The sequence below is a fragment of the Nannospalax galili genome, unplaced genomic scaffold (assembly GCF_000622305.1).
Source record: "Nannospalax galili isolate Female #2095 unplaced genomic scaffold, S.galili_v1.0 scaffold298, whole genome shotgun sequence".
In the NCBI taxonomy this organism is placed as follows: domain Eukaryota; kingdom Metazoa; phylum Chordata; class Mammalia; order Rodentia; family Spalacidae; genus Nannospalax; species Nannospalax galili.
This window is the reverse complement of record NW_008344488.1, coordinates 2622212-2644557: the sequence shown is the minus strand read 5'-3', so window position 1 is coordinate 2644557 and position 22346 is coordinate 2622212. Positions and strand designations below refer to the sequence as shown.

At 41.9% G+C, this 22346-nt stretch overlaps 1 protein-coding gene across 1 annotated transcript in view; it reads left to right on the top strand.

Moving 5' to 3' along the window:
* The window catches only part of Kdsr (3-ketodihydrosphingosine reductase), a 43582-nt gene that overhangs the window by 14353 nt on the left and 6883 nt on the right, over positions 1-22346 (top strand). Inside the window, exons 5-9 of the mRNA XM_008840655.3 lie at positions 116-211; positions 3919-4110; positions 9880-9963; positions 15434-15517; positions 20386-20487. Coding sequence (XP_008838877.1) covers positions 116-211; positions 3919-4110; positions 9880-9963; positions 15434-15517; positions 20386-20487 — 558 coding nt within the window. The remainder of the gene's footprint in view (positions 1-115; positions 212-3918; positions 4111-9879; positions 9964-15433; positions 15518-20385; positions 20488-22346) is intronic.

Genomic DNA, 22346 nt, shown 5'->3' with positions numbered 1-22346 from the left:
TTAGTACTGCTTCTCTATAGGTTCATGAGTTTCATAGATACTTATTAGCCTTGTTTTGCCATGCAATGATTCTTCCATTCTCTCATTTAATGTACGTTCTGGAACATTCTTCCAGGCACAAGAGAAGCTGGGTCCCGTGGACATGCTTGTGAACTGTGCAGGAATGTCGCTGTCAGGAAAATTTGAAGAACTTGAAGTTAGTGCTTTTGAAGTAAGTGATAAAGCTTGCTTATCTTGAGTCAAGACAAGATGATGTATCTTATTTATATTTTAAAACAGGCCTATCAAGAACGTCAATTACTTCAGCACCAAGGAAATGAACATTAGATTTGAAATCTTAAGTGCAAAGCATTTTATGGTTGGCAGGACATCACCCATGTTTCTCTTAGTGTTTTGTTGAGCTTTCAACATGGTAATGGGTTTTGAAAGCTTGGCTCTACAAAGTTAAATTACTTTCCTTTCTTATAGAAAGGGAGACTCTGGACCAGTATCATAGGTGACTTGATTCTCATAGGCTTTGGGAAAGCACCATAAACTGATGGATGTATTTAAAGCTTGCACGAGAGCCAGGGCCTAGAAAAAAGCAGAATGATAGTGTGTAAGGTATCCCTATCAACTTGGCATACACAAGGGTTGTCTGAGCTTGTAACGTTCATCTGGAAGGAACGGAGGCGAGACTTGGAAGATAATGTCAACATCTGTGTAAACAATCACTTTGGGAAAATGGTTGTTGGGTTCTGAATACAAAGTAATAAAGCAAAAGACTTGAGAGGTAGCCAGAAAAAGAGGAGTAGGTGTGTGTGTGTGTGTGTGTGTGTGTGTGTGTGTATCTGACTTAGGAGTGTGCATAAGATTATACAGAGTAAGAATATTCAGATGACTGCATCAAGGAATAAGTATTTGTGTGATTTGAAAGCTGAGACCTTGGGAAGTGAGATGTGCTTCAGAGGCAGAAGGAATGGGAATGTTTACATTTCTGTGTGTGATAGCCCTGCCAGTGTAACCACGTGGGTGTTTTACAAAGGTTTAAGTAAGAATAGAAGCTGGCACCAAGCGAGTGTGTGACCCTATCAACAAAGAGGCGAGAACATGGAATGTGTTGTCACAGCTCATTGTGGAGGAATTAAGTGGGTCCCATGTGACTCCTCTGGAAGAGGACTCTTGAGACTGCACCTGCTTTATTCTGGACTTCACCTCAGAAGTCTGTTCTCTCTGCTGACCTGCTTGTAATCCTTTCCTGTAATAGTCTGACTCATGACTACCACTATATGCTGAGGACTTTGAGGCCTTCTAGTGAGTCACCAAGCCTGGGGTGGTTCTGGGGAGCCCCAGTACTTTATCTTCATATTTCCTCCTCATGGTTTTCTTCCTGGTTTCTTGGGACCATCTCTTGTGTTGCTCTAGGATTATGTCAGCTTCATACAAGTGTTCGTTTCTTCTGAGAGGCTGGTGTCCCGTTTTATGTTAGAGGATTTACTCAGATGTCTGGTGACCCTCGGCTGTGCTTTCACACTGTGGCACTGAATGGAGTGTTCTGTGTCCATGGGCAGAGTTTCACTTTGGGCCTTCTCTAGGGTCATTGTTTAGACCATGACTTATGAGGAGTTTCAGAGTCAGTATCTGTAGGTCTTTTTTCTTGGGTTGTTCAAAAGCCCTGGAGAGGAGTCCTAGGCTTCTGCCTAGGAAGTGTGTGTCTGTCCCAATATTGTCAGAATGAAGCAGAGTGGAGTCTGAATTCAGTGTCTAGACAGATGTTCTCCAGCTCTCACTGTATGAAAACCAGTCCTTTCTAGAAATTCTGTTTGCTGCCTGGCAGGAGACCTCTAAGATCTGTTTTTGTGTTGTCCTATATCAATTTTTTTTTAACATGAGGTAAAATTCACATAAAATAATTAGGTTTGTTTGGTTGTTTGAGACACCATCTCTGTGTAGACCAGGCTGGCCTAGAACTCACAGAGATCTACCTCCCTCTGCCTTTCAAGTGCTGGGGTTAAAGGCATGCACCATCACGCCTAGCTTTCACTTATGTTTTTTAAAACAAAACAAAATTCTTAGCTGGGCATAGTGGCTCATGTCTATAACTCCCAACTCTTGGGAAGCTAAGTTAGGAGGACTGTCAGGAGTTTGAGGCCAGCCTGGGCTATGTAGCGAGTTCCAGGCCAGCCTTAGCTACCATATCTCAAAAATAAATACACATGAATAAGCAAACTCTTTACTAACATTTTACTGGGTTCTCTAAAGAGAGCCAAGGTGAACGCAGTATACTATTCTTTTTCAGATACTTTTTAGAACATTTTATTATTCAAACAATATAATGATGCTGAAACATGTTCTAGAATCCCAGCATCCTAACACAGTCATAATTTTCAGTATTTGCCTCTGCAAAACAAAATAGTCTAATATCTCTTGCTTTCTACTTTTTAAAAACGTAGAGCATAAATCTTCCCCCTCTTACTCCTGGCATCTCTAATACTCATTTTTTTAGTTTTTTATAGTTCCTTAATATTCTATCATGCTATCATCGTGATATATACATAGGTTCCCAATTGAGCAGTTTAATTTTACAGAATGATAGAATTAAGACTTTTGAAAAAAAAATTTATATTTATTTTTATTTTTTTATGTGTATGAGTGTATTGCCTGCATGTATGTGAGTGCACCCATGTCGTGCAATGCTGCGGAAATCAGAAGAGGGCTTCAGATTCCCCTGGAACTGGAGTTAAGGATGGTTTGTAGCTGTCATGTGGGTGCTGGGAATTGAACCCGGGTCCTCTGCAAGAGTAGTCAGTGCTCTTAACTGCTGAGCCATCTCTCCAGCCCCTAGAATAAGACTTTTCATGTAGAAAGATGTTAGCACAAGTATCCTCAGATTCTCAATAAGGTTTTAAGGGTCTCAGGAGGAGACAAACATATGCTGTTAGTACTTATGCAAGCTCTTGCCTGTCATTATGCCAGAGCCAATGTGTACTGACTGATCACTTACTGTGTACCACGACCTGTGCTAATGCTTAACTTGTATTTCCCCTTTTAATCCCTTTAGTAATATCCTGAAGTAATTCCAAGATTAACCTCATTTTCAGCTGGGAAAATGGGTATATCCGTGTCTGTTTCATTCATCATAATGAACCTCACATCCATACTGTACTGTTAATGACATCCTCTCTTTATAATCTTTCTTTACCTTGTAACTAATGGGGCTAGAACTATTAGAAAGGTCTGTCCTAAAACTATGTTTCCAGAAATATTACCTATAGCATACAGTAAAGTAAGCAACATACAAAAAGTAAGGAAAAAACTAATTTTGTTTGACTATTTGTGTATGGGAGGGGGTGTGCAGTGGGGAGGTGGTTTTAGTCTCCCGTGTGCGTGTGGAGGCTAGAGGTTGATATTGGGTGTCTTCCTCTATCACTCTCCCCCTCAATTTTTAAGGCAGGGTCTCTCTTTGAACCTGGAGCTCACTTTTTCAGTTAGACTGTCTGGAGTTGGCCAGCAGGCCTCTGGGATCTTCCTGACTCCATCCTCTCCATGCTCCGCCTCCCAGTGCTTGGGTCGTAAATGTGCACCATTGTGCCTGGCTTTTATATATTTTGTGTGAGTGCTGGAAATCTAAACGTGGGTCTTCATGCTTGTGCAGCAAGCACTTTACTGATGAGCCATGTTCCCAGTCTTAATTTTGACTGTTTTTCATCAAAGATGGAACTGTTGTCATTGTGAGAACTCAAAACTAGATTGACTAGGCTTCAAAGGGTAGGTCATAAGTGTCCCATCTCATTTGCAGTGTCATTCAGGGAATCTGCACTCCCGTTCTCTTCGACTTCCTTTACAGAAATTAAGCCTGAAAGAGACAAAATTCTCCTTTAGTGGGGCTTATGTGTTTGAGCTTGTTCCCTCCTCATGTGGCCTCCTTGTTCCCTGCAGAGATTAATGAGCATCAATTACCTGGGCAGTGTGTACCCCAGCCGGGCAGTGATCACCACCATGAAGGAGCGTCGGGTGGGCAGGATCGTCTTTGTGTCCTCCCAGGCAGGACAGTTGGGGCTGTTTGGTTTCACAGCCTACTCTTCATCCAAATTTGCCATAAGGGGATTGGCAGAAGCACTGCAGATGGAGGTAAAAGTTGTATTTATGTTTGTGTGTATTCCTCCCAGCTCAGCAATATGAGCACTTTGGTTTTCTAGCTTCTTCATGCGTACTATTTGTATGAAATTAGAGGTCTGTAACTTTGATATCAGAGAAAGAAAACTCACTCAGTCATAAGTTTTGCATTTAACAATTCTTTTTGCATAAAGATTATACTTAGAACAGAGGCAAAATTATTATGGGAGTTTTGTCTGTTGTGTAAAGTACTAGTGATCCTCCACCCCAACCCCGCCGGTATTATTGGTCTGATTTTGCACAAGTGAGCCACGGATGTCATTATGTAGAGAGCTTTCTTTTAACAATAAGATTGAGGCTGAGGAGGTGGCACAGTGGATAACATGTTTGCTGTTCAAGGTGAGTACCAGAGTTCAGATCTCCAGAATGCACATAAATGCTGGTTGGGTGTGGCATCCTGTCTGTAATTGCAACACTTGGAAGGTGAAGACAGGAGGTCCCCAGGAAGCAGTAGAGCTAGACTATCCTACCAAGGAGCTCTGAGTTCAGGTGAAAGACCCTGATTCAAAGAATAAGGTGGACAGCCATGGAGGAAGACTTGCATCAACCTTAGCCCTCCATACACCCATGCATGCATGTACATGTACACCCATCCACACACATATGAACATTCATACATGCACGTAAACCACACACATATATGCTAAAATAATAAAGATCAGTCCCTATGATGGAATAATAAACTTGGTAAATGTTAGCCAGTAATACCAGTAATCTTAGTACTTGAGAGGCTAAGGTAGGAGGACGAAAAGTTTAAGGCCATCCTGGGCTACATTGTGAGTTCAAGGCTAGCTTGGGCTATTTTGGGTAAGGTCTCTCTGTGTGGCCTTGGCTAGGCTGGAACTCGCTATGTAGACCAGACTGGCCTTGAACTCACAGAGATCTGCCTGCCTCTGCCTCCTGAGTACTGGAATTAAAGGCATGCACTACCAAGCCTGGCATGAAACCCCATCTTTTAAAAAAAAAAAAATCAGTGACTATTGAAGGGATGAGCTTGAATTGCATACTAACTCTGTTTCCAGAGAAGTCATTTGATCTCAGATTCCTCATCTGTAAAATGAGAGGTTAGTATGAACCTACCTCATGATGTTCAGTCCAGAAGAGAACTTATCTCCAGCCTTTCTTATGGTATGCATATTAGCTACTTTTCTCATAGCTGCAACAAAATACCTGACAAAAACAACTGAAGGAAGGAAGGATTTGTTTGGTTCACAATATGAGAGTATAACCTACTGTGGCAGGGAAGTCAGGGCCACAGGAACAGGAAGCAACTGGTCACATTGTACCCATAAGGAGGAAGTAGAGAGAGGTGAGTACTGATGTTTAACTTGCTTTCTCCTTTTGATTCAGGAATACTGTCACCCACAGTTAGGGTGGGTCATCCCACCTCAACTAATCCAATCTAGAACCTCTTCATAAACATGCTTAGGGGTTTGTCTCTTAGGTGATTCTAGATCCTGTCAAGTTGGCAATCGGTATCAACCATCACAGTGTGCTTTCGGAAATCTTAAATAAGAAAAAGCAAAATTAGTAAATACTAGAAATATTTCAGGCCTCTGAGTACCATATAGTGTCTCACCATCATTGAAGTCTATAGTAGCAGGACAGCAGCCATAGTAGACAATATGCAAATGAATGGATGTGGCAGTGTTCATATAGAATTTTGTTTGTAAAAGCAGGCAGAGGGGATTTGACTAGCTGGTTATGATTTGCTGACATGTGTTTATAAATGGTGTGCAATAAAGCCTCATACTGCCTAGGTATTAGGCAAGTTGTTGATCCAGGGACTGAGTTCTGATGAACCATTTAGAGATTGATAGACTGCTCTTCTCCTCCCCAAGGAGCCAAGCACAGATTCCATTGTTAGAAGTGGACTGAAACTTTCAGTCAGTAATAGGTCATTTCAAACAAGACAGTGAGATGGCTCAACAGTAAGGGCACTTGCCTTGCCTGAGGGCCCGAGTTCATTCCACAGTACCCATACAGTGGAAAAAAAGCTGACTTAAGACATGTTGTACTCTGATGTCTTCACTTGTGCTATGGTATAGATGGACACACACATACACACATGATAAATTAATTTAAAAAATAGATTATTATAATCTGCTTAGTCAATAGAGCATGCATGGTTATGAAATTGCAAGTGAAAACACTGATAACTCTTTTTAGTTATTACTTTGAAGGCCTCTTTGTGAATAACTGTTTTATTCATTGTCTTTTTTGTTTGTTTTTGTTTTTTAAATATGTGTGGTGCATCCACTTCATCATGCCCTTTTCTAGAAAGAAAATTGAGATTTTAGTGAATTCAGTGAGTTGCTTAGATTCAGAGTTACTTTGCGACAGAAATGCTAACAAGGCCTAAGCCTCTGGCTGCCAGCTGTAGGCCTTTAGCAGCAGAGGGTGTGTCTTTAACTTGGCTTGTGGCTGCTTGCTTCAGCCCTTCACTCTTGTCTTAGAATCCATGTAGGTGCAGGAGTTTGGGAAATGAAAAATCTCCTCATCAGGGCTTTTCCCCTAAATCATAGAGAGCTACATTAAGATTCACTAATTGAAAGCAAGGTGTGTAATCTGGGTGGCCTGGTTTTCACTTCAGGTATTACAGAGATACTAATTCAGAAAGGGAAAAGAAAGAGTCAGGGAGTGACTGGTACCGCGTTCCTTCAGCCTCTTGATGACAGGTGTGATTTGCACATAACTGTTGGCTGGTGTGGGTTTGAGGGTTACCTAGACTTCTGGGTATTAAAAATGCCATCACTTAACAAAAACCAAAACAAACATACCATCAAAAAGAGTCTGCTGTTTTATTTGGGGAAAATAAATTCAGTCTTTCAAATCCAGTTTGTCACAGTAAAACTGGAATCAAACCAATATTTTCTTATAAACCAGTAACTCCGTTTTTGAAACTTGGATAATTTGGTCAGTTTTTCTGAGTAAAACCAATATAGTTGTGAAAATGCTTACTACTTTTGGCAAGTTGGTTTAATTAGCTTTTTTTTTTTGGTCTTTTTGAGACAGGGTCTCTCTGTAGCCCCAGCTGTCCTGGAACTCACTATATAGACCAGGCTGGCCTTGAACTCACAAAGATCCACCTGCCTCTGCCTCGGAGTGCTGGGATCAAAGGTGTGTGCCACCACGCCCGGCTGGTTTGATTAGCTTTTTAAGTCTTCCTGTTTTCCTCTTCACTTTCCGCCCCCCCCCACCCCACAAACTAAGGTAGGATTCTGGAAATGTAGGTCTAGTAAGTCCAAAAGAATGCCTTGTTGGTATTGGGGCTTATTTGGGGATGGTTTTTCTTTCTCAGCATTTTAGATACAAATATATTATTTAAAGATTTTTAAAGTTTCATCTTTTCAGAAAGTATATTTCTGAAGTGAGTTATAGCTAAAGATGTATCCAGGACTCAACAATCCATTTAGTCGCCCACGTTTCAGTCTTGGAACCATATTGGCAGATGGTAGTAATTTTTAAAATGATTTTTTAAATTTTATGTGTGTGTGTTTTGCCTGCCTGTATGTCTGTGCAGCACATGCATGCCTGGTGCCTGCAAAGGCCAGAAAAGGGCATTGGAACCCCTGGGACTGGAGTTACATATGCTTTCAAGCCACCATGTGGGTGCTAGGAACTGAACCTGGGTTCTCTGCAAGAGCAGCAAGTGCTTTTAATCACTGGGCCATCTCTCCAGCCCCCGGTCGGTAATTTAGTAAGCATTTGTTGGGTGAATACACAAAGGACTCCCTAAATGTTAAATTATTCATTATTGGAAGCATCCAACTAAAGAATACAAGAGTCATTTGGTGTGATGATTATAGAGAAGATGCCAGCTCAGAAAGGAACTGGATTGGTTTCTCTCCACCCCATTATTTATAGTCCCTCCCCATGACAAAACTGCTTTGAAAAGCTGTTTTACTCATTAGTAACCCAGCCATAATCTTGAGTTTGAGAGACACTGCTTTGAAATACTATCTAAAATACCACAATCCTTACTTACTATGGGTTAGGGGGGATGCTGGAGAGGTGCACCGGGTCTGAGCAGCCAGCATGTTTTTTATGTGAGTGCCTAATTTCCACTTACTTTTTTGAGCTGTTTTTCTCTGGTCCCAATATAAAGGGCAAGGCCATTGGAGACAAATGTTTTATTAAGTCACTATCGCAAAAGCAAGTGTGGGAGAAATTACTTGCTGATCACTGTCCCAACTGGCATCTATCCAGAGCCTCTTCAGAACCTGGTTGGCCTGGGAAGTTGCACGACCTGCTGAGGCCAAGCTATGAGCTCCTTCATAATCAGGACATACTGGAATGAGACCAACTTTTATTCTTGTATGTCCTAGGATGCCTGGCTAGTACCTGTTTGCTTCTCATGACCCTTGCAAACCACTGCCTCCCAACCCCCTGAGGCTTCAAAACTGAGCTTCACTAAAGGAATCTGGGAGAGAGAAATGGTTCCTATGATAAGATGGGGCTCTGGGACACTCGTAGAGGCTGTTGTGTTAGGCAGCCATATTGCCACTTTTCAGTTGTCAGATTTTCTCTTCTTCAGATTTGCAATGGCTGACTTTGCTACCTGTACTTCTGAGTCCCCCCAGATGTCTTTATGGGGACAAAAAAAAGTGAGCCAATAACAAATAAAAATCATGCCAAAGTAATTTTGATGGTCTGAACCACTGCCCTTTGGACTGCTGATTACCAGGGAAAGCGAAGAGCAGGTAACAGAGCTGTTGCTGGGCAGAGTTTGGGAGGGTGTGTCCCTAGCAAAGAAAAGCCCACTGGGATGGTTGGGGTATGTGCATGAGTCGGGGAATTGAGTAGGGAGGTACAGTGAGAAGGCAGACAAGCATTGGAAGAGCTGAAGGGAATTTGGGATCAGACAGAGAAGCTGTAAAAGAAGTTGGGGAAATAGGGCATGGTGGTGCATATCTGTACCCCAACACTCGGGAGACTGAGGCAAAAAGATCACCAGTTTAAGCTAGCCTGGACTTACATAATAAGAGATTCCACTGTCAAAGAGGTATGTGTGTGAGTTTCTATGTATAAATACTGGTTGAAACTGTCTGCAGAATTACCAATCTGGTCCTGCCTTGGGAGTCCACTTAGGGTGAGGATGCATTTCACCGATGTTGTGTGGGAAGAAGTGGCTCCCAACCTTTTGGTGGACAGGGGTTGTATAGGGACTTCCCTAAGGATGGATGTAGTTCTAGACTTGGATCTACGCAGAGGAATGGGCATAAGGGAAGGCGCCGAAAGACAGCATTTTGCAGGTAAAATGAACTTGAGTATTGCAAGTAGCCTAAAAGGGAAACAGATCTGTAACTTCATCAATAAGATTGTAGGCCTGTGGACCACCTTATCTGCTGCCCTGCCTTGAAACTGCTCAGTTGATATGCATGGTCTAGGGTGAAGGAGTGTACTTTGGTTAATTACCATGCACTGTCCTCACATCCTTACTGGGCAGGTCCCAGAATCTGCCTGGTCAGCTGCCATAGAAGAACCTTAGTAGAAAGTGATTTGACATACTTTAGGGGCAGCTATTTTCTGGTGTAGAGGCCTGGGGAACCCTTTTGCTGCCCTTTCTAAATTATCTTCATAGAGAGGGGTCCCTAGTGTAGTTGGTGACTGCTTACTGAGAGTCACACCACAGGCTTCATGAGTCAGGGCCGCCAAGACAGGTTGGTGAGGTAGATTCAAAATGACATTTACTGACGGTACAAACCTTCTTTCTGTGATCAGGTGAAGCCTTATAATGTCTACGTCACTGTGGCCTACCCACCAGACACGGACACCCCTGGGTTGGCTGAAGAAAACAAAACAAAGGTCAGTATTCCTGTATGTCTCTTTTATTGTCTTGTGCATGTATGCATGTGAGTGCAGGGGCACATGCATGTGCATGTATGTGGAGACCAGGGGACAACTTTAGGTGTCATTCTTCAGGCACTGTCTACTTTGGTCTTGAGATGGGATCTTTCACCGTCCTGGAACTAGGTGAGGTGACCAGTGAGCCCCAGGGAACTGCTTGTCTGCATCTCCCCAGGGCTGAGATTACTAAAGTCCTCGTGCATGCCCTGATTGAGCTATTTTTCTCTCTTCAACCCCACTCTGCATCTTTAATATAAACCGTCTTCTGATTTTCTGCCCTACTCTCTCTGGTTCATGGCTTTTTACCAGTTAGTATTTTCTGAGTCTTTGGGGTACAGGGGACAACTTTGGGTGTCATTCTTTAGGCACTGTCTACTTTGGTCTTGAAATAGGATATTTCACTGTCCTGGAACTTGCCATGTAGGCGAGGTGACCAGTGAGGGCCTCCCTGGGGATTGAGAGGCAAAGCTTCCCTCTTCCTCTGTTCCCCAGCCCTCTTTTCTAATTGTTTAAGTTTTTTTAGACTTTCCCACTCCTGATTTCTGCTCCCCAGAGGGAGGGATTTATTTCACTTGTGTGTTTAATATTGCTTTTTTCCCCCCCTAAGAATTAAGAAACTACTGACTTTTCTGGGGAAGATAAAATTTACATCTCAAATCTATTTTTTCTATGTAATCTTTGGTTAAATCAGTGTTTATATTGTAACTTTATGAAGTTATTCACACCCGAGCCTTTCTATAATATTTCCTTTCTTGCTTCAGCTGCCATTCTGTTTAATTTTCTATGTATCTCCAACTCATTCCATCCCAGCTCAGGGAGAACTGAAGATCTTTTGATCTCTTTGGACTCGCAGTTTTCTGTTACTTTCTTGGAGCTCCTGTCTTGACTGGGTGTAGAGCTAAGCTCCTTAACACTTCACTGCTGTGCTACAGGTTTCCTTCACTCTTCTCTGTTGGAGTCTGTGCCTTCCACTTTTGTCATTTATCTGTCCATTTTACTGGTGCTTTATAGTCATTCCCAGAGAAAGGGACATGAGCACTTACATTTGCTTTGAACCTGCATTTCTAAAAAATGCCTTTATTTTTTCATTGTTTGGTGGATTGTTTTGTTGGGCATGAAATTTTAAGTTGGAAATGATGTCCCTCAGAAGCCTGCAGATGGTTCTCACTGACTTTAGCTTTTAGAGTTTCTTTAAGAAACCCTGGTGACCCCCGTACCCAAGAAAAGCAACTTAAAGGGGAAAAGATTTCTTTTGGCCCAGGGTTTCAGAGGAGTCAGTTCATCATGGCTGGGAGAACATGGTGGCAGAGCAGTTTACTTTAGGGCTGACAGGAAGCAGAGAAAACGGGACTGTAGGAAGAGCCAGCCCAGATTAGAGCTGCTAAGAACATGTTCCCAGTGACCTGCTTCCTCCAGGGCCCATCTTCCATCTTTCACCCTCCCTCCCATAATGCCATTTCTACATCCATCAAGGGACTGACCCATTCATTAGGTCTGAGTCCTCAGGCTCTACTGTTTTCTTACACACCCAGGTGTGCTTTTCCCCCAGATGTTTTTCAGACCAGGCCAGTCCAGTCATCAGTTAAGATTACTATATGCACTGGTGGTAGTGTTTATTTTTAGAAGCTCTTTTCTTTTTTCTCTTTATTTAACACACTTTGATTTGGAGTGCTCTCATTTCAGATGCCAGACACCCGAGGAACCCCTTTATTCCATCAACTCATGAATTTCAGTTCTGGGATATTCTAATATCTGATTATTTTTTTTAACCCATAATATTTCAGTGTGTTCTCAAGAGCTTCTGTTACTCACATGTCCAGCTGGACTGAGCCTCTGACTTCCTTCTCTTAACCTCATTTTCTTTCTCTTTCAACTTTTCTATTGAAAATTTTATTTCTACAGTGTTTTTTCTTATTATTTTTATTTTATGTGTATGCGTGTATTGCCTGCATGTAGTTAAGTGCACCCATGTCATCCGATGCCCTTGGAGGACAGAAGAGGCTGTTGGATCCCCAGGAACTGGAGATACGGATAGTTGTTAGCTGCCATGTGGGTGCTGGGATTCGAACCCAGGTCTTCTGCAAGAACAGCCAGTGTTCTTAACTGCTGAGCCATCTCTCCAGCCCCAATTTCTACAATGTTTATTAAAAAAGCTTTAGTGCTTCTTTCATTTATTTCATATTTTATTTCTTTTTAAAATATTTTATTTTTAATTTATGTGTATGAGTGTATTGCCTGCATGTATGTAAGCGTACCTGTGTTGTGCAGTGCCCACAGAGGTCAGAAGAAGGTGTTGGATCCCCTGGAACTGGAGTTACAGATAGCTGTTAGCCAGGATTCGAACCCAGGTCCTCTGCAAGAGGAGCCAGTGCTCTTAGACACAGAGCCATCTCTCCAGCCCCTTCATATTTTATTTCTAAGGATCTTCATTCTGGTCTTTGGTCTTGTCTTACATTTGTTTTGTTTCCATTTCTTTCTCCTCTATGTTTTGCAGTATGAGATTCTTTTTCATAGTGGTAGATAGTGGTGGCTTTTGTTGTTTTAGGCATTCCTCATATGTCTGCTCATCTTGGTTGATTACTCTAGTGAGGCCCTGAATGCCACCTCTAAAGCTTGGGCTTCTCTGCTTTCTGCTTTTCCTAGGGATGACAGGGTAGGTGTTCATCTCATTGGAAGATCTTCTTTTTAAAAAATATTTTACTTATTATTTTTATTTTATGTGTATGAACATATTGCCTGCATGTATGTGAGTGCACCCATGTCATGCAATGCCACGGAGGTCAGAAGAGGGCTTTGTAGCTGCATGTGGGTGCTGGGAATCAAACCTGGGTCCTCTGCAAGAGCAGTTAGTGTTCTTAACCACTGACCCATCTCTCTAGCCCCTGGAAGATCTTATATAAACTTCTACTCCCTTTTCTCATGGTCTCGTCTCCCTAGTGAGGAGTCATATGGTTTCCTGCCTCTGGGAGAATTTGACCAGCTCTTTACTTTGAGGCCCAAGCAAGGCAAGAGGCTGGGGGGAGCTAACCATTCCATGCCAATTTTGGCTTAATTGTTCTGTTTTCACACTGCTGACTACTGTGTGTGGTGGTTGTGTTACAGAACTAAAAGTTTCTGATTCATATACTGCTGGTCTTCTGCCCTTCTAGGGGAAGTGGCTTGGGGTCTGATGATTTCAGCCCCCCATTGCTTGTATCTCACTTGGACATGTACATTATATGAAATGACTTTCAGTCATCCTGAGTTGAGAACATGCTTTGAACTTTGTTCATTTGGCACATCTTGTTTCTCTTTGCTTTGATGCATAGCAAACAGAGAAAGTGGGAAGAAATCAATCAGAATGAACCACCTCAAACTGAAGCGGATTTTAGTTTTAGATTTAATTCTTTTTATAGCTTTAGAATTTTCCTCTTTTATGGATAGTAAATGTGAGCAGCAGTTAAGAGCACTCGCTGCTCTTGCAGAGGACTGTCTGTAACTCCAGTTCCAGTTTCCCTCTTTTGACCTCTGCAGGCGTTGTATGACATGGGTACACTTAAAGGCAAAACACTCATACACATAAAATAAAAAATAAGTAAAATATTTTTTAAAATTGTTTTACTTATTTTTATTTTATGTGTATGAGTGTATTCACTGCATATATCTACATGCACCCATGTTGTGCAGTGCCCAAGGAGGTCAGAAGAAGGTGTGGTATCCCCTGGAACTGGAGTTACAGATGGTTGTTAGCTGCCATGTGGATGCTGGGAATTGAACCCAGGTTCTCTACAAGAGTAGCCAGTGCTCTTAACCACTGAGCCATTTCTTTAGTCCTGTCTAAATAAAATATTTTTTGAAAATTGACTCCTATATTCTATATTCTATTTATGGGAAAATATTTTTTCTTTTTCTTTTCTTTTTTGAGTTCAGGCATTTTAAAAATTACTTGCTGTTTCAAAGAAGTAAATTTAAGCCAAATGTTTTGTCTCAGAGATCTGCTAAGCAAGTTTTTAACATTTGGTACTTTAAGTTTGAAGCCAAAATTGACAAAAGATGGTGATTTCTCTAAGATTTGGTTTTGATGTTCAGTTGGTGTTGTGTGTGTTTATTTTCGTTGTTGTTACCGCCTGTAAAATTTTGGACTTGTTGGTTAATGGAATTTGGCATTGATCTGTGGGCCCTGTAGGGGGCGGCAGATCCTTTTAAACCTCTTGTGCACCTTGGAGGGCCTTGCCAACTTGGTAGGCTGGAAGAGTGAGCCGTGGCACCCTCAAAGGAGCATCTCCTCTCAAGTTCATTACAAGATACTGACTGCTATGAAGTTTTTTGCTTTTTTATTTTAAGAAAACAAACTGAGCATGCTAGCACATACCAGTAATCTCAGCATTCAGAAGGCTGAGGCAGGAGGATGAAGAATTTCAAGGCAGCTTGGCCTGCATAGTGAGACCCTATCTCAAAACCAGGAAAGGAAAAGAAAATATATTCTGGGCTTTTCCCCTTCAAGCCTTCATAGTGAGTCAAGTTTACAATGTCTTGCAGTTTAAAGCTTCAGTTTAAAACTTCTTTTTGAAGAATGTTTATTATATATAGGTAAAGTGCCACAAAGAAGAGCCAAAGATAAGTGAGGGGGAAAGAGAGATTATTCACAAGAAAATTAAGGTATAGTCTGTAAATACAGAAGTACTATGCTCTGCATTAGTGCAGAAATGGAGGGAGTAAGAAAAGGCGAGGGAGAGAAGTAGAGAGGAAAGGGAGGGTGAAGAAGGAGGGAGGGAGGAAGTGCGGGGACTTTGAACCAAGAGCTATTTCAAATAGACATTTAACCATCTTTTGAAGAATAAAAGCTCATGATTTGGGGGTTGGACCCACAGTCCTTATTATAACTATTGCTCAGCCAAACTAGAGACCACTCAGAGTTCCTCTTTCAGTATCCAGTCTCTCTACCTCCTCTGCTGGTCCTTTTAGAGGTAGCTACAGTTCTTCAACAGGGCCTTGGGTTGAGACTGTCCTCTCTCAGCATTAGCTCTGTCCCCAGTACCATTCACTTGCTGACTGGGGAGTCTGGTCAGAATGGAGGTACTGTCCTTAGAGTGTTTGCTCTGTGCACATACCATCAGACATGTGTCTGGCCAGTGAGGAGGAAGGGTTTTCTGCACTGGGACCCACTGATGTACTTTCCCTCCAGTTTTGATGGTCCTCACTGGAGCTAAGGTCACACTATATTGCAGAGAGCGCCAAGGGCCTCCTTGTCATGCTTTGGAGACAGGGTTAACTATATTCTACAGGAACCAGAGAGAAACTGGTTTAGAATACAGATTGACTTTTCTCTAAAACATAGCAATTTGTTTGAAAGTAGAAAACTCAGAATCATTTGGAAATTTGGGGCCATAAGGCTTATTTATTTTAATGCAATGGGCATTGATATGTTTACCCCCCCCCCCCTTTTTAGCCTCTGGAGACTCGGCTTATTTCAGAGACCACAGCTGTTTGCAAACCAGAACAGGTGGCCAAACAAATCGTTAAAGATGCCATAGTAAGTAAAAAATCCTTGTTTTGTTTTCTGTACTATTTGTAGTTATACGGTATTTCTTTTAAAAAAATATTTTTTATTTTTATTTTATGTGTATGAGTGTCTTGTCTCCATATTTGCAAGTACACCTGTATCATGCAGTGCCCCTCCAGGTCAGACGAGAGCATTGGATCCCCTGGAACTGGAGTGTGGATGGTTGTTAGCTGCCATGTAGGTGTTAGGAACCAAACTTGGGTCCTCTGCAAGAGCAGCCAGTGCTCTTAACCACTGAGTCATCTAGCCCTGTTATATAACATTTCTTAAAGATGTTGGGCTTACTTCAGAGCAAAACATTGTCAGTTTTTGGTCAGAATCATCATACTTAATATTACTCTCTACTTTTCTACCCTCGAACTTTTTATTTGTTCCCATATTAACCTTAGGGACAGATTTACCAGTAAAAATGTCTGGTGCTTCAACTCTTAAAAAAGAAAATGAGACGTATTTGTGAGATGCAAACAGTATCCACGGCATGTAGCATGCTATCTTCTTTTGTTGTTGTTTATAATTTTTGTTCCATCTTATTTATTGTGAATGTGGACATGTGATGATGCTTGTGTGGAGGTCAGAGGAGCTTGAGGGAGCTGGTTCCCTCCTTCTACCACCTGGATTCCAGGGATGGAAGTTGGGTCAGCCTTTTCAGCAAGTGAATGCCTTTACCCACTGAACCATCTTGCCAGCCCTGCCTCCTTTTCATTTCCCACAGTCTGCGATTATCTGGGGTATTTTGATACAACGCTCACTGAGGTTTTCTTTTCCCTTCCTATGTCCTAGTATCATTTTGTTCAAAATTCATAGATAGGAAAGTGCAGTCAGGCCACTGGGTCCATCATCCTATCATCCCCCTTGACATGCTTTCTCGGTTACTCAATTTGTGGGGAATCATAGCTCTAGAAACTACGTAAGGCTTTGTAGAGCACTGTGTGTGCCATGTCTTTTGAAAACACTCTCATTAACTCTTGTATAGAGAACGGTACATTTCTGCGGATATTTGTGAACACATAGGCCTATAAGACTTTGGAAAATCTGGGAGCAGTTGGGATGACAGGTGCTCAAATACTCTGGTGCAGCTTCCAAGTAGTGAAAGGACTGCCTTGTCAGGCTAAGCTGAACAGCCTCAACCAAAATAGACCCAGAGGGCCAGCAAGATGGCTTAGTGGGCAGCAGATCCTGCAGCCAAGCCTGATGACCTGACTTCGATGTCCAGAGCCCATATTAATGGAAGAAGAGAATTGACTCCCAAAAGTTGTCCTCTGACTTCATATGTGTGCTGTGATATGTGCACACATACACACAGAGTAAACAAATATTAAAAAAGATTTTTAAAGAGACACAGTATAGGACTGGGGAGATGACTCACTTGTGAAGTGCACAAGCACAAGGACCTGAGTTCAGATAACCAGAACCCATGTGAAAAAGCCACTGTGGTCACCGGTGTCTGTAACCCTAGCCTTGGGCCAGCAGAGATAAGCAGATTCCCAGAGCTTGCTGACCAGCCAGTCTAGTCAAGTCAGTGAGTGCCAGGTTCAGTGAGAGACTCTATCTCAAAAGGTAAAGAGCAATCAAGGCAGATTCTTGACATTGTCCACTTAGGACATTCACATGTGTACACACACACACACACACACACACACACACACACACGAGAAAAAAATAAAATCAACACAAAGGTAAGCTTTTGCCTTTATTTCCTCAAGCCTAAGGCAGGGCACAAGAGGCAGGTTGGGAGTTTGCTTATCAAGTCAAAGCAGACTTTCTCAGAGTTAATAATGATTCTGAATACTGTTTCCAATTTTGGCAAAATGTATCTTATTAGGTAAATTTCAACCTTTTTCTTCTCCTGACCATAACCCCAGAGAACTTCTGTTTATCTGGGTTATATTTCTCAATACTTGGCATATTGGAAATTGAAACTGTAATTTAAGAAATATTTAGTTATAGGGCTTAAGTGAGTAGCTCAGTGATAGTGTTTGCCTAATATGTGCAGGGCCCTGGGTTTTCCCAGAAACTTTGGGGGATGGCAGGAGATGATTTAGTTATTAGATTAAGTGATTTAAAATAAAAGTAATAGAAAATATTAAAAACAAAATAATAAATCCATTACATTAAAAAATTTGTTTATGTATATGTGTGTATGCCTGAGTAATGTGCACTGTGTGTATACAGTGCCCAAGGAGGCCAGTAGAGGGCATCCTGGAACTGGAGTTTTAGACTTCTCTGAGCCTCCTGATATGGGTGCTGGGAACAGAACCTAAGTCCTTTGCAAGAGCAGCAAGTGCTCTTAACCACTGAGCCATCACTCCAGTTCAACCCATTACATTTTAGTGTGACATGCTTTACAAAGTAATCTTCCTCCCTCTTCCTCTTCCCTCTCCTTTCTTCTTTGTTTTTTAATTTTAATTTTATTATTGTGTTTATGTGTGTATGATGTGTGTGTAAGAATGTACACTCATCATGGGTACAAGTAGGGGTCAGAAGACCATTTTTTGGGAGTCAGTTTGTTCCTTCCATCAAACATAGGTCATCAAGCTCATGTGGCAAGGAGTTTTACCTGCTGAATCATCTCACCAGCCTTTTTCTTTGTTTCTTAAAGACAGGGGCTCCTGTAGTTTGGGCTCAAACTTGCTATGTTGCTGAGAATGACCTTGAACTGCAGGCCCTCTTGCTCCTGTTTCACAGGTGCTGGCTTTACAGGCATGTACCACCATGCCTGGCTCGAAAATAACTATTTTCAAGCAAAAATTCAATGAGAAGAGGGGTATTATATTTTCACAAGCCACATCATGGTCTGCATTAATAGAGATCAGCTGTATCTCATACCTGCTTCTGTGGTCAAACTGTTGTAAAATGTTTTGAAGAAAATATGGCTTTACACAGACTTTATACAGAGATGTAGTTGAGAGAGGAAGTATTTCACTAGTATTGTCAGATAATTATGGATACAATTTTCTTTTTTGATATTAACCCCAACTTGACAAATGCTGGTTTCTTAGAGGTTGGATACAACATGAAATTAGAAACTGCATCAATGAACTTTTTGTTCTCTGTGACATTAAAATCCATGTCTCTTTTGCAGTTTGAATGGATCTTTTGCTCATTCATAATTTTGTAACATGTATTAGTCATTTGGAAAATATGGGACCACTGAGTTATCAAAAATCACATTTGTCAAATATCACCACTGATCTTGCCATGCAAATATGTATCAGAAAACCAATCGTCTCACACTGGGAATCCAAGTTTTCACAAACCTTACTTTTTCCTTAAAAGCTCAGATTATCCATATACACATCCCATGGTTTTCCTCCAAATAACAAACAGGCCTTGCTCAATTTATCTGCTGCATTTGTGCTGTGAACCCAGGTCAAAATGGTCCTAGCCTGCCCATCCATTGGCTATTGCATAGAAAAATGATATTCTGTCTGCAAGTTCAGCTCTGAGCAGTAGGGTGAGGGCTTTTCTTCAAGGCATCTACCATCCTTTAGTATTTCCATAAACAGAAGCACTTTGAGTGAATTCTCATTTGCCCTTAAGGAACAAGTAGCCACTCCCCCCACCCCTACTCCTACCCCCTCTCCTCTGGGGAGATAGTCCAAGACTGACATTGGAAGCTAATCTTGGACTATCCTAAAACTTTGAAAGGTACCGATTCCTGTGTATGCTATGTTATTTCTTCTATGTACATACCCATGAAAAAGTTTAGCTGGAGATGTAGCTCAGTTGGTAGAATGATTGCCTAGATGCATGAAGCCCTGATTCCATCCCCAGCACTGCATAAATCCCAGAACTGTAATCTCAGAATTTGAAAGGTAGAGGTAGGGGGATCAGAAACTCAAGATCATCCTCAGTGTTATCCTTAGCTACACAGTGAATTCGAGGGTGGCCTGAGCTACATCAGACCCTGGGTTAAAAAAAAGAGAAAAAGTTTAACTTCAGATATGCTGGACAGGGGTGATTCATGATGCAGATGAGACAGAAGCTGGACAGCATGAGATGTCAGTGTGCTATGTAGAACAGCATGCAATTGAGTACATATGAATCATTTGTTTCTGGAATTTTCCATTTAATTTTTTCAGACTTTGGTTGACTATGTATGCCTGAGGGAGTACTTTGATTTGAGGAGAGATGTCTTCAAGGGCTGTGACTTAATGAAATGATGACTTTTTAAAATTTAAAATATTTATTATTTTTATTTTATGTGTATGAGTATATTGCTGACATGTAGGTAGGTTCACCTGTGTCGTGCAGTGCCTGTGGAGGTCAGAAGAGAGTGTCAGATCTCAGTTACAAATGGTTGTTAACTGCTGTGTGGGTGCTGGGAATTGAACCCAAGTTCTCTAGAAGTAGAAGAGCAGGCAGTGCTCTTAACCACTGAGCCATCTCTCCAGCCCCCATGATGAACTTTTCTGCTTTATCAAGAGCATCTTTAAGTAAAATACATTTTCTATATTTATCACTGTAGTGGCATTGGACAGGACAGCGAGGGCTGGCACCTTTAGTCCATTCTGGCAGAGACACTGGCTTGTACTGTGCCCTACAGTTTTACCCACTGGTATGAAGGTCACTGGTGAGGCCAGCTTATGTTTTAGTATTATTTTGAGAGTTGCTTTGTCCTTGGAGACTCTGGAAGAGTCTTGGGATTCACAGGCATCTGTGAACTCATATTTTTAGAGCTATACGTCTGCTAAGGCCAAATGTCCATTTATGAGTTCTGGTACATTCTAAGTTGCCATTCTATCCCATATAAAGTGAAGGAATACTTCATGGCTTCTCAGATGTTGAACCAATTCCTTTAAATTTACTCCACATCCCTCTTTTTTCTTCTCTTTTAGCAAGGAAATTTTAATAGCTCCATTGGCTCAGATGGGTACATGCTGTCCTCCCTGACCTGTGGGATGGCCCCAGTAACTTCTATCACCGAAGGACTCCAGCAGGTGAGTGCTTCTCAGCCAGCAACTAGCCATACATAAAAATAGGCAGACTGAAGGGTGGGTGGATTGACATGGTAGAACCCCCTCATTCAAGTTCTGTGAGAAAAATCTAAGAGTAGAATAAAGTAATTTTAAGAGCAAAGGGTTTTCTGTTTCTCTGCCAGCAGTAAGTAGACAGAGAGTAGGCTAAGGATATATATAGTTAAAGGAATGTAGACTGAGAAGGTATAAAGTACCAGGCTCTGCAGGTGGATGAAGGACTCTCTGATATTGGGGTGGTCACCTGGGTTTCTGCCAAAGAATCCTTGCTTCAAAGTGTTTGAAAAATGAATGCTTGGTCTAGACTAGCTTAGGGATAGCCTTGTCTACAGCTAATGAGATGTTAGACTAGAAACCATTTTCTAAGTAAATCTAATCTCCCAATAGCTAAAACTCAAGGAGACTCAAATTGAAGATTACACACACCTTCCTATGTGTAATGGAATGGAGCTATGGAATTTATAGCTCCGTCTAGGGCACGTGGACATTTAATTCTTGTTGATGAGGTGCTGTCTTCCCCAGGTGGTTAGGTGTAAGGGAGCTCACTGGTCTCAGGGAACTTTCAGTTTAGTGGAGGAGGTGGCAAAAGAAGTAATGGTGATACCAGAAATGTGATTAGAGCTAGGTTGTTTTGGGAGACAAAGCCACCAATCATTATTAACAAAGTGCTAAGGTCTGTGGGAGACCATGTATGTTGCATGAAGATAACTTCCTGGTTGGTTTTCCTCAGGACATTTTCTAACCCTCCTTCTTACTCTGAAATATACCCACTATTATACGACAGTAGACATTGTTAGGTATAGGATCTTTGGGGACAGGGGTTATGCCTCTCTTCTCTGTCACTGTGCCCCAGCAATGCACAAAACAGGAGTTCTAGAATGCCCAAGTTGGACCAGTGCACAGTCTGCATCTTTCCACAGGTGATCTGGTCCCTTCTTATGACTGCCACTTCCACACAAATGATGCCAAGTCTATCCCATAACTAGCATCAGACTCCAGGTCCCTATCAATTTCTTTTACGTATTTCCCCCCAGAAAGTCACTGGATGTTTCCAATTCAACATGTTCAAAATAGAACTTTGCATTTCCTCAGCATCCTGCACACAATCTCTGGCCACCCAGCCCTCCCATGTTCCACCTCTGTGATGGGTACTAATACTAAGCCAAGTGCCCAGCCAGAAACTGGGGTGTGGATCCTGACTCCCCTGCTTCTGCCTCTCCTGTCAGAGTCTGACCTCTTCCATCACCCTGTTCTTCAGATCCATCCCTCATTCTGCAAACCCACTGCTGCTCCCAGAATTTAGGCTGGAGTCACATATGTTGTGACTCAGATATTGTAAACTGGACCCCATAGGACTGAAAAGTGAAATTGTGCACCATCCAGTTGCAAGTGTGTATGGTTTGCCTGTAACCCTGGCTCGCCTGGAACATGCTATGTAGCTTATACTGAGCCTCCTGCCTCATCTCATTCTCCCTAGCGCTGGGATTACAGGTATGAGCCACCACACTCTGTAAGTGCATATATTTAAATAAAGTAGTTTCAGAATCAAAATTTACATAAAAATGATCCAGATCTGAGACTTTTGTACCAGGCTGCCTTCTCCACAGGCAGTCTTCAATAGGAACAGGTAGCAGCTACCCCATAGAACAGAACACAGCCCGGTCACAATCCCTGTGGTCTCCAGCACCCTGCCCAAGTCACCGGGGTGCATTTCACTGCTGTTATATTTTCTACACTGTGCGTCTGAACTGCAAATACATCTTGTGTAAAACCTTCAGTGGCTCCCCAATACCAGTAGATGAAGCTTAAATTCCAGTGCATGG